Source organism: Gopherus flavomarginatus, chromosome 10 (genome assembly GCF_025201925.1).
Source record: "Gopherus flavomarginatus isolate rGopFla2 chromosome 10, rGopFla2.mat.asm, whole genome shotgun sequence".
NCBI classification, from domain to species: Eukaryota; Metazoa; Chordata; order Testudines; family Testudinidae; genus Gopherus; species Gopherus flavomarginatus.
Window position 1 is genome coordinate 11,655,616 of NC_066626.1, and position 15,270 is coordinate 11,670,885.

The 15,270-nt window shown below is 55.5% G+C and overlaps 1 protein-coding gene across 2 annotated transcripts in view; it reads right to left on the reverse strand.

Moving 5' to 3' along the window:
• The window catches only part of LOC127030128 (zinc finger protein 624-like), a 42,449-nt gene extending 34,645 nt beyond the window's left edge, over positions 1-7,804 (reverse strand). The window contains exons 1-2 of one of the 2 annotated variants that reach the window (XM_050916135.1): positions 7,635-7,804; positions 1,689-1,777 (exon numbers count right to left, since the gene is read on the reverse strand). In XM_050916135.1, coding sequence (XP_050772092.1) covers positions 1,689-1,712 — 24 coding nt within the window. In that variant the 5' untranslated portion in view covers positions 1,713-1,777; positions 7,635-7,804. The remainder of the gene's footprint in view (positions 1-1,688; positions 1,778-7,634) is intronic. The other variant, XM_050916134.1, reaches the window with a different exon arrangement.
• Positions 7,805-15,270: the final 7,466 nt, after the last annotated feature.

The following is a 15,270-nucleotide window of genomic DNA, read 5'->3' on the forward strand; positions in this document are numbered from 1 at the left end:
GGTGAATAGCTCCCGGTGCCAGGAGCCCGTCCACACTAGCGCTTTGCTCTCCAGAGCTCCCGGCAATCTGCCTCCTGAGGGGAATAGCTCCCGGTGCCGGGAGCCCGTCCACACTAGTGCTTTGCTCTCCCAGAGTTCCTGGCAATCTGCCTCCACGAGGGGAATAGCTCCCAGCACCAGGAGCCCGTCCACACTAGCACTTTGCTCTCCAGAGCTCCCGGCAATCTGCCTCCTGAGGGGAATAGCTCCCGGCACCAGGAGCCCGTCCACACTAGCGCTTTGCTCTCCAGAGCTCCTGGCAATCTGCCTCCACGAGGGGAATAGCTCCCGGCACCAGGAGCCCGTCAACACTAGCGCTTTGCTCTCCAGAGCTCCTGGCAATCTGCCTCCGTGAAGGGAATAGCTCCGGTGCCGGGAGCCCGTCCACACTAGCGCTTTGCTCTCCAGAGCTCCTGGCAATCTGCCTCCATGAGGGGAATAGCTCCTGGTGCCGGGAGCCCGTCCACACTAGCGCTTTGCTCTCCCAGAGCTCCTGGCAATCTGCCTCCACGAGGGGAATAGTTCCCGGCGCCAGGAGCCCGTCCACACTAGCGCTTTGCTCTCCAGAGCTCCTGGCAATCTGCCTCCACGAGGGGAATAGCTCCCGGTGCCAGGAGCCCGTCCACACTAGCGCGTTGCTCTCCCAGAGCTCCTGGCAATCTGCCTCCTGAGGGGAATAGCTCCCGGTGCCAGGAGCCCGTCCACACTAGCGCTTTGCTCTCCCAGAGCTCCCGGCAATCTGCCTCCTGAGGGGAATAGCTCCCGGCACCAGGAGCCCATCCACACTAGCGCTTTGTTCTCCAGAGCTCCTGGCAATCTGCCTCCATGAGGGGAATAGCTCCCGTGCCAGGAGCCCGTCCACACTAGCGCTTTAAAGCGCTCGGACTTGGGGTGTGTGTGTGTGTTTTCACCCCCGAGCCCAACAAGAGAGCTATAAAATGTAAGCATAGACAGGCCCATAGGCTTTGTCTACACTATGTACCTTGAAGCGCTGTGTAGCTGTGATCCCAGCACTGGGAGGAGCGTAGCTAGGTGCTGCGACCACACAGGATTTTAGAGCATTGAAACATGCGTTGCTGGGGGCGGGGGGGTTCACACCTCTGAGCGATACAGTTGCAGCGCTGTAAAGTGCCAGTGTAGACAAGCCCTAAATCAGATTTGAGCTTGTAGTCATGGAGAAAACCCGGCTGTGTGGTTTGAAGGGCTGACACTTACCACTGGCCAGGAGGCTGCAGGGAACAGAGAGAAGGGGAGAGCTCCTTGTCCCTTCCAGCAGGCAGAGGAGGGCAGGGTCTTCCCATTTCCCACCCACCGACTAGGCACAGGCTGATGTGGGTGGCACAGCTCAGTGCAGGGAACAGGGACAGGAATCCCAGCATCTCCACTTTGGATTTCATTGCAGTCTCTGCCTGGGGGGTTCAGGCTCCAGTGCTCTGCTGTTTTCCCAGCCCCGCCCAGGAGGGTGTTTCCAGCTTCAGAAATGGGGGAAGGTTCACACACTCCCAGTGGGTCTGTTCATAAACCAGGCCCTAGGCTGAGCATGTCCCAGCAGGTTTATCAGTCCCTGTCCCCCCCACCTCCCCCTGAGTGTTTCCTGACCCTCCCCCTCAACAACAACCCTCCCCAGCAGCTGCCCCCAAATCCCCTACCTGAGCTGGATCCACCACAGCCATTTCCCTGCCCCAGCCCCTGGGAAGATGGGACGCTCTGGAGCAAAACGGGGTCCTTATTCTGCAGCCTGTCAGGGTGAGAAGGGAAATTCGGGAGGTTTCTGAATTCGTGTTAGTCCATGTCACACCCCAATCCCCCAGGCTCTGTTCCTGCAGACAGACACTCTAGACTCTGCCATGCTGAAACCCCCAGACGCTATTACACTCTCCCAGGAACAGAGTTTCTGAGCCAAACCCCAGAAAAGAGCAGAATCAAAGGAGCCACCTTGGGGGATCCCCCGACACTGTCCCCCCAGCAGCACATTCCCCAGCAGCGCAGGCACCAGGCAGAGGCAGGAACTGGCTTTTCCTCTCCCTGCCCCTGCTGCTCCCCTCTCCCAGGGCAAGTCCGTCTGCCCCAGGGGGCTGCCGGGAATGGAGTTGGGCAAGGCTGGGAGCCAGGAACCTCCCCCACTCCTCCCATTGCTCCTGCTGCCCCTTCCAGTCTCCACTTTCCCAACTGCATGAAGAGCCGGACACTGTCCTGCATTCCCGTGGGCGTTTCCTCTCCACTAGCTACTGCCCCTGCTAACGGGGCGGAGGAGATGAGGGGGCAGCAACTCGGGGACTCTCGGACACCCGGGAACAGACACAGGGTGAAGAGGGGCCTGCCTGCCCCCAGCACTTTCCCCCAGGTGTCTCATCACCTGCAGTCTCTGGCTCAGAGGAGCTGATGCCAGCAGAACCCAGGGCCGCCCCAGGGGCTGGTTCCAGCCACAGGAGGAAGTCTCCCCTCGCTGGGCACAGGGGGACTTTAATGAGAGTCTGTCCCAGCACAGACCTCACTCGGCGGCAGCATCTGCTCAGCCCAGGCCCCCAGATCCCAGCAGAGGCAGCAGCATCTGCCCCAGGAAGCCCAGCAAGCTCCAGGGCTCCAGTATCCTGAGCTCAGAGAGAGACGGACACCGACTTCTTGGCCTGAGCAATGCCCAGAGCCTCTGCTGGGGGCAGCTACCGACGGAGCCTCCCTGCAGCCCCCAGGGACAGTCAGGCGGATGCTGAGCTCATTTCCCCTCTGGACTCACACTGGAATCGTCAAACTGGTATTTCAGACATGAACTGGAACCGAATCTCAAGCATAAACCTGTTTTACCAGCTCAACCAGAACTGAATTGAACCAAAAAAAAAGGGGGGGGGGTGGAGGGCTTGTTACCAGTTAAAATAAAGATTCAGCATTTTTAAGCTCATTATTAATAAAAACAAAACAAAATACATCTAGCAAGAAGGGGGCCAGCCCACAAGTGCAGGCTTGGGAGCTGCCTGCACACCATGGGAGGCAGAAGGGGGCCCAGAGGTGGATGACTCATCTCTTAGATGCCCCTGGGGAGAGAAGGGGTTGGATGCTCCCTGGGCCCTGAAGTTCATAATAACTCTTCAAGTCCAAGGGCAAAGGTAACGACTCCCTAAACCTCTCCCCTTGACATGCCTCCTCCCACCATCCCCAGCCCTGGGGCAGCTCCTCCCTCCAGCTGCCCCACTTCAGACTTCAGACAGAGTTCATGCTCCAAACTCCCTTCCCCACTGAAGCCACCTGCAGGGCCCACTCCCAGCCCCCCAGGACACTGTCTGATACCCACCTCCAATCCTCCAGCCCCACCCCAGAAAAATATGTTTCTCTCACACATATTGTGATGGGACCCCCAGGGTGCGCCTGGGATTGTGGGACCACTGTGTCCCCTGAACCCTCTCCAGCCTGGGCTGTCTCCCACAAAGCCCTGCCAGTGACCAGCAGCAACCCCTCCAGGCGCTGTTATCCCTCAGCACAAGGGCATGTAGAGCAGCCTGATTGCATGGATGCTCCTGGAGCCGCTCCTGACTCACACAGGGAAAGGCACCAGCCAGATCCCTCCCAGGCTCTGGATGCTGCTGGCCGACCAGTAAGGTTTCCATGCTGGTGCTGGGTGGCCCCCCTCTTCCATTCTTGCCCCCCTCCCCTTCTACCCTCCTGCACAGGGTCCCAAACCATCCGTGGCCCCTAGCCCAAATCGCTGGATGGGCAGTGGGAGAGCGGGGGGTGAGGCCCCAGCGGACCTGAGCCAGCAGCCCTAGTCCCTGTGCAGTGCGGCCACAGCACCTCCAGGATCCAGCCACAGGGCTCAGATGGCTGGGCAGCACAGTCCCCCTACCCTGGGGGATCCAGTGGCCGGGCAGCACGGTGGCCACACTCCCAGACTCAAGCTTCCCACACACGCCCAACCCCTGCCCTGACTCCTGCACCTCCACACACACCCCCAACCTGGGCTCACACACACCCCTAACCCCCTGCCCTGAGCCCCCCCCAACACATCCCCCAATCCCCTGCCCAGACTCCTGCACCTCCCCACACGCCCCAATCCTGGGCTCCCACACACACCCCTAACCCCCTGCCCTGAGCCCCCCCCCCCCACATCCTCCAATCCCCTGCCTAAACTCCTGTACCTCCCCACACACACCAATCCTGGGCTCTCACACACACCCCCAACCCCCTGCCCTGAGCCCCCCTCCCTACATCCTCCAATCCCCTGCCTAGACTCCTGCACCTTCCCACCCCCCCCAATCCTGGGCTCCCACACACACCCCCAACCCCCTGCCCTGAGTCCCCCTCCCTACATCCTCCAATCCCCTGCCTAGACTCCTGTACCTCCCCACACACCCCAATCCTGGGCTCTCACACACACCCCCAACCCTCTGCCCTGAGCCCCCACCCCACATCCTCCAATCCCCTGCCTAGACTCCTGTACCTCCCCACACACCCCAAACCTGGGCTCTCACACACACCCCCAACCCCCTGCCCTGAGCCCCCCACACACACATCCCCAATCCCCTGCCTAGACTCCTGCACCTCCCCACACCCCCCAATCCTGGGCTCCCACACACACCCCCAACCCCCTGCCCTGAGCCCCGCACACACACATCCCCCAATCCCCTGCCTAGACTCCTGTACCTCCCACACACCCCAAGCCTGGGCTCTCACACACACCCCCAACCCCCTGCTGAGCCCCCCCACACACACGTCCCCCAACCCCCTGCCTAGACTCCTGCACCTCCCCACATACCCCAAACCTGAGCTCCCACACACACCCCCAACCCCCTGCCCTGAGCCCTCCCCAACACATCCTCCAATCCCCTGCCTAGACTCCTGCACCTCCCTACACACCCCAATCCTGGGCTCCCACACACACCTCCAACCCTCTGCCCTGAGCCCCCCCACCCCATCCCCCAACCCCCTGCCCTGAGCCTGCCTAACCCCCGCCCACACATACACATCCCCCAACCCCCTGCCTAGACTCCTGCACCTCCCCACACCACCTAATCCTGCCCCCCCGGGGGGAGGTAGGGGCTTGCATATGACAGTACCTGTAAGAAATTGAAGTTACTTTCACCTCTACTAAACTAGACCAAAACTAGCCTAAGCCATTTCTCTCACCCCACTGGATATTGCAGTCCTGAATATACAGATTTCACCCTTGAAATCTGGGCCAGTCCCCTCAGTTGGAGTCTGCAGAGTGTCCCTGTTGCTTGCAGCGTAGGTGGGTGAAGGAGAGAGGCCAAGCCTGGGCCCCTGGGTTTGGTGTTTCTACCCTTAGTCCATGCGCTCGAGAATACAAGTCCAGACATGTTTGGTGAGTATGACTGAGTTTCTAGGCCAGGTTGAGCAATTCTCTCTGGTGTGGCCTCACGCAGGTGAGTCACTCACTGCATTGTAACTGCTGCTGGACAAGGGCTGGTGATTTCTGTTTAACAGCACCCGGCCAGGTGCTGGTTACCTCCCTTGTCATTCTCTCTGTAAACCAGGACCTGGGTGCCTCCCAAACCCACAGCATATTTTAGTGACAACCATAAAACAATCTCATAACTTCACATGCTCTAAAGATACACATATTAGGCTGGGACAGAGACTTTCAGCCAATCATACCTGTCCCCTGATACCCCACATGGCCGGCCTTACATGCAATATCACAGTTATATACAGATGAAGAAAGACAGGAGTCAGAGGGTGTTCCCCCACGGTATACAATGTCACACCTTTAGCCTGGGCCTACATGTCAACCCCTACTCAGCAGAGGACAAAGTCAAGGCAAAATTTCATTACAAAGAATCAATGTCAGACGGGTCTGAAATTGAAAGATGAAATAGAAATTCTGGGTATCTGGACCAAGCAAAGCCCAGAAAAGGATTGAGTCAATTTCTGATTCATTTGCAGATGAGCCACATCTCAATAAGAAAACCTGCCAAACTACTGGGAGTGTCAGAAAAATGTCATCAGGCCCAGGCTGTATCAAGCAGCAAAACTTGTACTGGCAGATCCAGCAACACAAGTGAGCGCTGAAAGAAAATGTCCAGGCCTCAAATGTGTCTGTTCACTGCAGGTCCAACACGACAAAGCGACTGTTCAAATACCTGATCTGGGGTTGTTCAAACAGTTTGCTTAGGAAAAAATAATCGTGTTTCTTTGACAACAGAAAAACACTCAGAAAACTCATGTAAAGTTAAAGTTGCAAAATAAATAAACCATCAAAACCCAAAACCATTTGCATGTTAAGTTCCAGCTCTTTTTGGGGATTTACCTCCACGGAGACCGAAATAGGATTTAAACCTGTCACTGAACGTCTTGTTTTGTTTCTTTGGGTGGCTAGAACCAGAAATGAACGGGAACAGAGGGAATGTAACTGAGCCTGAGCCTGAATCACAGCAAACCAAACACCAGCTGGACTCCCTGCCTGCTTCTCCTACCAGTGACTCTGGTTTCACACCGAAATCAGAGCAGGCGCCGGTGCAGTCCTGTCAACCCCAACCGGTCAACATCCAGGAGCCAGACACCCAAACACTCCGACTGGCAAGTAAATCAACGGCTACCTTGGAAGCTGGTGAGTGTAGGTGGGGGGAATATTTGCCTTGTAAATTCTGAGCCCCCTGCCCCATGCTAGTTTGACCTCATCTAGGGGGAAAGACTCCACTGGTTGCTGGGCAGGCAGCCCTCCCTCCCCCCCCCCCATGGGCAGGGGGAGCTGCCATTGTATTTTCCCCCATCCGCCTCCCACCGCCTGCCCCCTGGCTCTGCCCTCCCCAGCCAGTCTCTGCTTGCTCCATATTCTCCCTCCCGCCCCCCCCCCACAGCCCCTCGCTCACATCCCCCCTTTTCTTCCCTTTATCAGACACTCAGTTTCCCTCTAGTCCAGCTCTGCTCCCCTGAGCCCCAGAATTCTCCCCCTGCCCCGATACCTGTGTGTTCCCCCAGCCTCCCTCCAGCGCCCCACATCCCCCTGGCCCCCTCCCGCCCCCCTGCATCCCTGTTCCTGCCCCCCTCTCGCCCCCCTGCATCCCTGTTCCCAATGCCTGCCCCCTCCCACATCCCTGGACACCCCCCTCCTGCTCCCTGTTCCCCAATTCCTGCCCCCTCCCACATCCCTGGACACCCCCCTCCTGCTCCCTGTTCCCCAATTCCTGCCCCCTCCCACATCCCTGGACACCCCCCTCCTGCTCCCTGTTCCCCAATTCCTGCCCCCTCCCACATCCCCCTCCTGCTCCCTGTTCCCCAATTCCTGCCCCCTCCCACACCCCCCTCCTGCTCCCTGTTCCCAATTCCTGCCCCCTCCCACATCCCTGGACATCCCCCTCCTGCTCCCTGTTCCCAATTCCTGCCCCCTCCCACATCCCTGGACACCCCCCTCCTGTTCCCTGTTCCCCAATTCCTGCCCCCTCCCACATCCCTGGACACCCCCCTCCTGCTCCCTGTCCCCCAATTCCTGCCCCCTCCCACATCCCCCTCCTGCCCCCCCAATGCCCTGTGGCTCAGAGCCCCCTGCCCCTCTTCAACCCCCTTCCGACTCCTCCCTCCCCGCCCCAACCCTGGGCGCTGCAGCAGCTTCTCTCTGCCCGAGGCCGGGCCGGGGGGGCAGGTCTCACCTTCTCCCCGCGTGGGGCGGGGCGGGGCGGGGCCGGGCCGGGTCTCTGGGGGGGCGGGGAGGGCAGCGGGAATGTCCCTCCCCCGCCGCAGCCCGGGCTCGGGGCTGGCAAGGAACGTGCGTGGCACCAAAACACAGAGTGGCTGCGGCTCCCGCAGAGCGCTTCCTGCTGCCGGGCAGCGTGACCCCGGATGGGCGGGGCCGGGTGTGTGTGTGTGTGTGTCACACTCACACCCACGCTGTGACTCCGGATGGGCTGTGCCGGATGTGTGTGTGTGTGTCACACTCACACCCACGCTGTGACCCCGGATGGGCGGGGCCGGGTGTGTGTGTGTGTGTGTGTCACACTCACACCCACGCTGTGACCCCGGATGGGCGGGGCCGGGTGTGTCTGTGTGTGTCACACTCACACACGCACTGTGACCCCAGAGGGGCTGTGCCAGGTGTGTCTGTGTGTGTCACGCACACACACACATGCTGTGACTCCAGATGGGCTGTGCCAGGTGTGTGTGTGTGTCTCTCTCTCTCACACACACACACGCTGTGACCCCGGATGGGTTGTACCGGGTGTGTCTGTGTGTATCTCTCCATCCTTTGGTCCACGGCTGGTAAATTCTGGTGGCTGGGTACATTCTCATCATAATTTGCTACATCTCATATTTCCCTTCCTCTCTGTCATTTCCTAAAGTTGTGATGGATATAGGGTGAGCCCCTCACAATTTGCTACCTCCCCCTTTGCCCATCCGTGCAGTATTGCCAGTTTGGGAGATCTGACCCCCCACAATCATGAGATTGGCCCCACAATTATAACATTGTAATAGAACTTGACACTGTGTTTTTAGGTCAGGCTGGTGATGTTTGAACTCCTCCTGCTCATTCCTGGGGTGTGCGCATGTGACAATTAGTGTCACCCACTCTCCCACATACTAGGTAGGGAGATGGTCCCTGCTACAGGAGCTCTAAGCCCCACATCTGCCCACCTCTTGCCCAGCAGTTAGTCCTGTCGCCCATCAGTTCTGTCCCCAACCAACCCCACTCAGTTCAGACCCCCCCCGTGGGTGGTGTGTGGGCCCCCCCCTTTGGGGAGGCTAGCCATGCAGCCCCCGTCCCTTCCGCCCGAGCCCCCCTACACCCATTGGAGCCTGAGCCCCCAAACATCCCCACCAGCCTCCCCCAGCTGCTGGAGCCCTGAGCCCTCCTCACAGTGGCTGGAGAAGCCCCATCTGAACAGCCCTGGGCCACCGGCCAGCCTCAGGGCCAGCTCACCTGCCTCCCATCTTCAGCACCCACCTGCCCGCCACCCCCGGTGTCAGGTCGCCCACTGACCGCAACACCCAACTGCCCACTGATCCCCGCACTGGGTGGCCAGCCAGCCTCAGCATCAGCCCCAGTGCCAGGTCACCAGCTGCCCCCTGCCACCTGCTGGCCTCCAGCCGGAGCCAGGCTGTCACTGGCTTGGAGGAGAGGGTGCCGTGTGGGCAGGGCCCTTCCAGATACTCCTGACTTCTCTCTGCTCAGTTTAAATCCTAGGAGCTTTTCTCTTTCTTCTCTCAGAATCTTCAGATGGTTCTGGAATGTTCCTGAATCATCAGAAATTATTTGAGTGATTTGATTTTTATTTTTATTAGTGAACCAAAAAAACCTCCCTAACATAAAAACAGACTTGTCTCCACTGACGACTAGAGGCGGTTTATGATGTCAGAGATACCAAGGAAGTGGAGTCCTATTAATGGAGCCTAAGAATGTTTTATATTCAAACTCTGAAATTATTTGACCTTGTGTCTTCACTGATTTACACCAACTTGAAACTGGGGACACACCCCTGGATTTTCTTTCACTGTGTGAAACAGCGTGTTTTGGAGAAAGTTTAACTAACAAAGTGACACCAATCCCAGAAGCATGCAGGGCGAGATGTGTGGGCTGGGATTCTCAGTGGAGCCAAACTCCCACTGAATTTCAGCCCTGAAGCTCTAGGGATGGAACTGGCTGGACAGATCTGGTGGTAGCACTAGGAAAAAGCCCATTAAACATTCTGGGTTTTATTGAGAACGGTTGGGCTTGGCCTGAGTGTTGTCCTTCACCCTTCCCATAGCAATGCCCCCTGGGCAGCTATTCCACAGCTCCCAGCAAAGCTGCCAGCAGCAGCGGGTTCTGGGATTTCAAAATGCCACACCATGGGAGAGCAGTGTGAGGACTAATAGAGCCACCTTGGCGGGTCCTTCAAACTGACACAGGGCAGCCCCATTAGCTTTGCTGCAATCAGGTTCAACCCCAAAGAGATCTGACATGGACCTGCGCCGCCTGGAGCCCTCTTGTGCTGGAGCTCACGGTGCTCAGGGGCCACCCCACATTCAGCCCAGTAAGTTCCCCCAGTGCAGACCAGCTCATGGGAATTCAGAATCCCCGTGGGAAACTTCATCTCCCTGCTGGGCCTGGGACCTGTCTCAAGGAGTCTTTCCCTTCTTACAGGCTTCATCACTGGTAGATGCTGCTTGGCCCGCAACAGCATGGGCTGATGGTTCGAGCACTGGCGTCGACCTTGAGAAATCTGGGTTCTGTTTCCTACCCTGCCACCGTCCTGTTGGGTGACTGTAGGCAATTAACTTCCCCTCTCTGAGCCTCACTTTCCCCTCCCACTCTGCATTTTTCTTTTCAGATTAGCTTGTAATCTGTTCAAACAGGGTCTGTCCCTCGCACAGTTTCATGCAGGTTCCATCAGAATCTAGGTCAGATCTCACCTGGGGTCTGTGTCGACTACTGGGATGCAAATAACAACGATGATGATAAATGCTAAAACACAAATCAGCGGTGACAACCCCAGCGGGATAATCTGACATTCTCCAGCCTGGAGGCGCCACTGTGACATAGGCCAGGCCCCAGGCTCTGTGATTTAAGCCTCACTGATCATTTAACCGCATCTGTTCCATAAAGCGTTCCCTTAGTTCACCAGAGAGTTGAGTTTGAAAAGGATTCAGCTGCTCAGGTAAAAGTTTCCCACATTAAAAACCCCTCACGTCGTCATTTTTTGCCCTTCCTGCCACTCAGCCATCTCGTTTACTGTTTATAGCATCTCCCATACAATGAAGGCTTTACAGAGCTGAACCATGCAGGGACACCCGCGACAGGCAACTTGCACCTATCATAAAAATCCAAAGCTGTTCCTCATTGAGCTTGACAGCAATTCCCTATCTTGTACTCCTGAGGGTCCTCCTCTATGGGAACCATTGGGTGAGCTCAGTTTGCCCGGGACAGATGGCAAAGCAGGCAGATGTGGGCTTGGTCCTCTTTGCAGAATAGTGTCAGAGCCTCCTGGTGGTCCCCACACCCCCTCTCCCCTCCTGCTCCTCCTACTGCTTGGAAACTCAGCCATTTGACTATGTCTAGGACCTTCGACAGCTGTCTGTTTGGCCTGAGGTTTCTCCATTGCACAGCTTGTCTGCACTGGGGGCAGGAGCTGCCTGTACTGCACACTACAGTCTTGTGGAGTACACAGGACCCAACTGTGTCTCAGTCTCCCACCCTAGTTGGGGAAACAGGCGCACAGAAGTGAAGACTTGCTCGTGGTCACAAAGCCAGGAATAGACAGCGGCAGGTTTTCTGGTTGCCAGTCTTGGACGTCTGCTCTGATTATCCTGTCCTGTCTGGTCTACGTCAGTCACAGCCAGTTTGAGGATTTCTTCTTCTCCATGTCCCGTGACTCCACAGAAGAGACTTTCTGTTAGCAGCTGGCTCCAGTGCCCGTGGCTGTCGTTCCAAACGACATTCTCTGGCTCACTCACATGTCATGAGTTTGATGGGGGAACCACTTGGTGACGTTCTCTGGCCTGTGGTACACAGGAGGTCAGACTAGATGGTCTTTCTGAGCTTAAAATCCATTCCTCTGTCATTTTTTCTGCTACTAGGAAGATAACTCTGGTCATGTGTTTTCTATCATTCACTTTCCGCTGGAATAATAAGGCAGCACGTAGAAGCACACACTACTCTGGGAAGTGTATTTACCCAGTATTGGCTCCTAATCCATAACACCAGATCAGCCTTCATCCTCCTCTGAGTGTGTGCTTTGGCTTGCCTCCTTTCCCACTGCCTCCCCACTCTCCCTAAGGAACTGCCACTACCAGCAATTTGCACTAGTGCAGCGTTATGCAGAGCGCATGGGAGAGACAAGGTGAGCACGTCCCCTGTTTATCTTTATTAATGAACAGCCTCACAGGGGTTGCAGGTGTTTAACGATGGAAAGGCGATTGCTGTAAGTGTTGTCTGCATCCATAGGGTAGTGCGCTGTTGTGCTAGTTCAAAAGCTAAGCAGTGTCCGTGTTGGTGCCTGGCTAAGTGCATAGGCGCCAACTTTTCCCGGCCCCAGCCCCGCCCTGACTCCACCCATGCCTCACCTGCCCCACCTCCATACCAACCCCTTGCCCAAAATCCCCACCCAATTCCACCCCCTCTCTGCCCCTATTGGATCCCCACCGGGCCCACCTCTTCCCCAAGGAGGGTGCACTCAGGGGAGAAGGCAGAGCAGACGTGGAGGTGAGCAGGGGCGGGGGGGGCAGGGCAGGGCAGGGAGCACCGGAGCACCCACAGAGTCGGCACCTATGGCTAGGGCTGTCCGAGGAGCTAGGGCTGTCTGACTGAGGGCTGTCTTAGGTTCAGCACCAGAGCAATCGTCTGCCTCCCACACCTTGTGGTACACCTGCCTCAGCTCCTTTATCTTCGCTCTGCACTGCTGCAAGTCCCAGTCACAGCCCTTTTCACACAAGCCTTGAGAAATGTGCCCATATGTGTCCTGATTCCTACGGGTCACTCGCAGCTGTGACTGAACAGCCTCCTCTCCCCACATACTGATCAGATCCAACAGCTCCACAGTGGTCCAGGCGGGAGGGCGTGTGGTGCGATAGCCAGCCATGCTCACCGGGGAGACACCAGAACACCTCTTCACGCGCCGAGCCAGCAAGCAGGAAATGGGATTTCAAATTCCTGGGGCTTGCAAGGGGGAGGGGCGGATTGCTTAAAGGGCAGCGGAGTTCAAACTGCTGACCAGAGCGGCAGCGTGGTGTGATGCTCTGTACCTCAGGGGAACACCCGACACCCCCATGTTCATCTTTATAAAATGATTGTGTGGTGTCCAGTGCAAAGTTTGTCATGTCGGGTGTCTGCGGAAGGCTCATGATGCACTGAGCATGGATGTTATAGTGATTGTTACAGTGATGTTATAGTGAGGTTATGATTTCATGTATATAGTTATGAGGCTGAAAATGTATCTTTATGGCTTAAAATAGGCCCAGACAAAAACTCTGCAGGAGCAGAGGGGCAGTTCACACCTCATCAGGTCAGGTATGGGACAAACCCAGCCCAGCCTCCCAGGAACAAAGGATGCTGGCCTAGGCAGCAACAAAAGAATCTGTCAGACCCTCGAGGGAGTCACCCCTATTCCTTTGGGCACTCAGGGACTGCAATGAGGTGATGCTCACCTGACTCTGAAGGGGAAAGGGGGGGCAAAGCCAGGAGGGAAGAAAGGACATGATAAAAGGGAGAGACTTTGCCACGCTCTCTCTCTCTTCCGCCTACATCTACAGACACCACCATCAAGTGACTGGCGTGCTGATCAAAGGGAGACTGACTGAAAAGTAATCAGCCAGCCTGTGGTGAGAAGCATCTAAATTTTTAAGGACATTGAAAGTGTTAAGTGCAGCTTAGAATGTGTTTTGCTTTTATTTCATTTGACCAAATCTGACTTCTTGTGCTTTGACTTATCACTTAAAAATCGATCTCTAGAGTTAATAAATCTGTTTGTTTATCCTACCTGAAGCAGTGTGTTTGGTTTGCAGTGTGTCAGAGGCTCCCCTTGGAATAACAAGCCTGGTACACAACAATGTAGAACTGATGAATGAAACTGTTTTTAATTGTTCACTTTATTAATATAATTTCATAAGTAAAGTTTTATGAATGAAACAACATTCATTCATAAAACCAGTTACCGCAAGAACTGGCTAATTAACAGTTAAGATGCTTGTTAAGAGCCACAGTTGTTCAGCCTGCTGCCTTCGTAAATTTCACTATCAATCCAATTCCTGCTTAAATCACTGAGACTTGCTATGTTTCAGTATCTCAGTGTTGTAACTTCTGTTCACCATTCACTACACCTGCCTACATTGTAACTTCTGTTCACCATTCACTACACCTGCCTACATTGTAACTTCTGTTCACCATTCACTACACCTGCCTACATTGTAACTTCTGTTCACTCTTTGCCATGTTGTAATTCAAACCCCATTTTAAAACGCTCACTCCACTTTGTAAAAACTGGCTCCAGCCTTCATTTTTGCAAACCCTGCTGCAATCTTATTAGTTTAGGTTAGATGTGTGACTGAGGTATGTATGGATGATGGAATCAACCTCCAGCCCCAGCCTGTCCTGATGAAATAGAGTTCAACCTCCCCTCCCGCCCCCCCACCCCCGGCTGAAGCTGCAGACAACAGCCCTAACAAACTAAGAACAGTCCACCCTAGAAAGAAAAGAACAAAGATACAAAAAAAGGAAGCTCAAATCCAGGTCTGAAGCTGAAAGTCACTGTCTGCAATTGACGGGTGATCGATCACACTGAACCAACCCAGAGGCAGCGTGACACAGCAAGACCTATAGACTCTGGATTCAAACTAAAGCCTACAAAAAGGATGGGTGAGATGGGAGACTTTGGAGGGTAACCTTCTGCTGCCAGCATGGAAGGGCATCAGTGCAGGCCCAACCGAGACCCAGCTCGGCCTTGTTCCCGGCTTTCCTGGCCAGTTATCGCCACAAGCTACGAACCCAAGCTGGTAACTATCAAGCAGCTGCAAAACATCTGGGGGGTGTGTGTGTGTATGTGTGTGTGTGTGTGTTGTGACAAAGTTCCTTCTCTATCTTGGTGGGTCCTGCGCTTTTTGGCAGATTTGCTCACCTCAGTGATCTTGCCCTCTTGTGGAACCCACAGTCTGGGTCAACTCCTCCTGTGTCTGATCAGGAGTTGGGGAGGTTTGGGGGGAACCCGGGCCCACCCTCTACTCTGGGTTCCAGCCCAGGGCCCTGTGGATTGCAGCTGTCTATAGTGCCTCTTGTAACAGCTGCATGACAGCTACAACTCCCTGGGCTACTTCCCCATGGCCTCCTCCAAACGCCTTCTTTATCCTCACCACAGGATCTTCCTCCTGGTGTCTGATAACGCTTGTACTCCTTAGTCCTCCAGCAGCACAGCCTCTCACTCTCAGCTCCTTGTGCCTCTTGCTCCCAGCTCCTCACACGCACTTCCTCTCCTCTGGCTCCTCCCTCCCTGACTGGAGTGAGCTCCTTTTTAAACCCAGGTGCCCTGATTAGCTGCAGGTGTTCTGATCAGCCTGTCTGCCTTAATTGGTTCTAGCAGGTTCCTGATTACTCTAGCGCAGCCCCTGCTCTGGTCACTCAGGGAACAGAAAACTACTCACCCAGTGACCAGTATATTTGCCCTCTACCAGATTCCTGCACCCCTCCTGTCTGTCACAGTGTATAGGTATTAGGTATAATGTGTGTGTATAAGAATTAAGATATTAGTTATTGGTCATAAATCAAATTGTTATAATAAATGTGGCATCTTTGTCTTGCCCCCTGAAAAGATCCTGTGTCGTTTT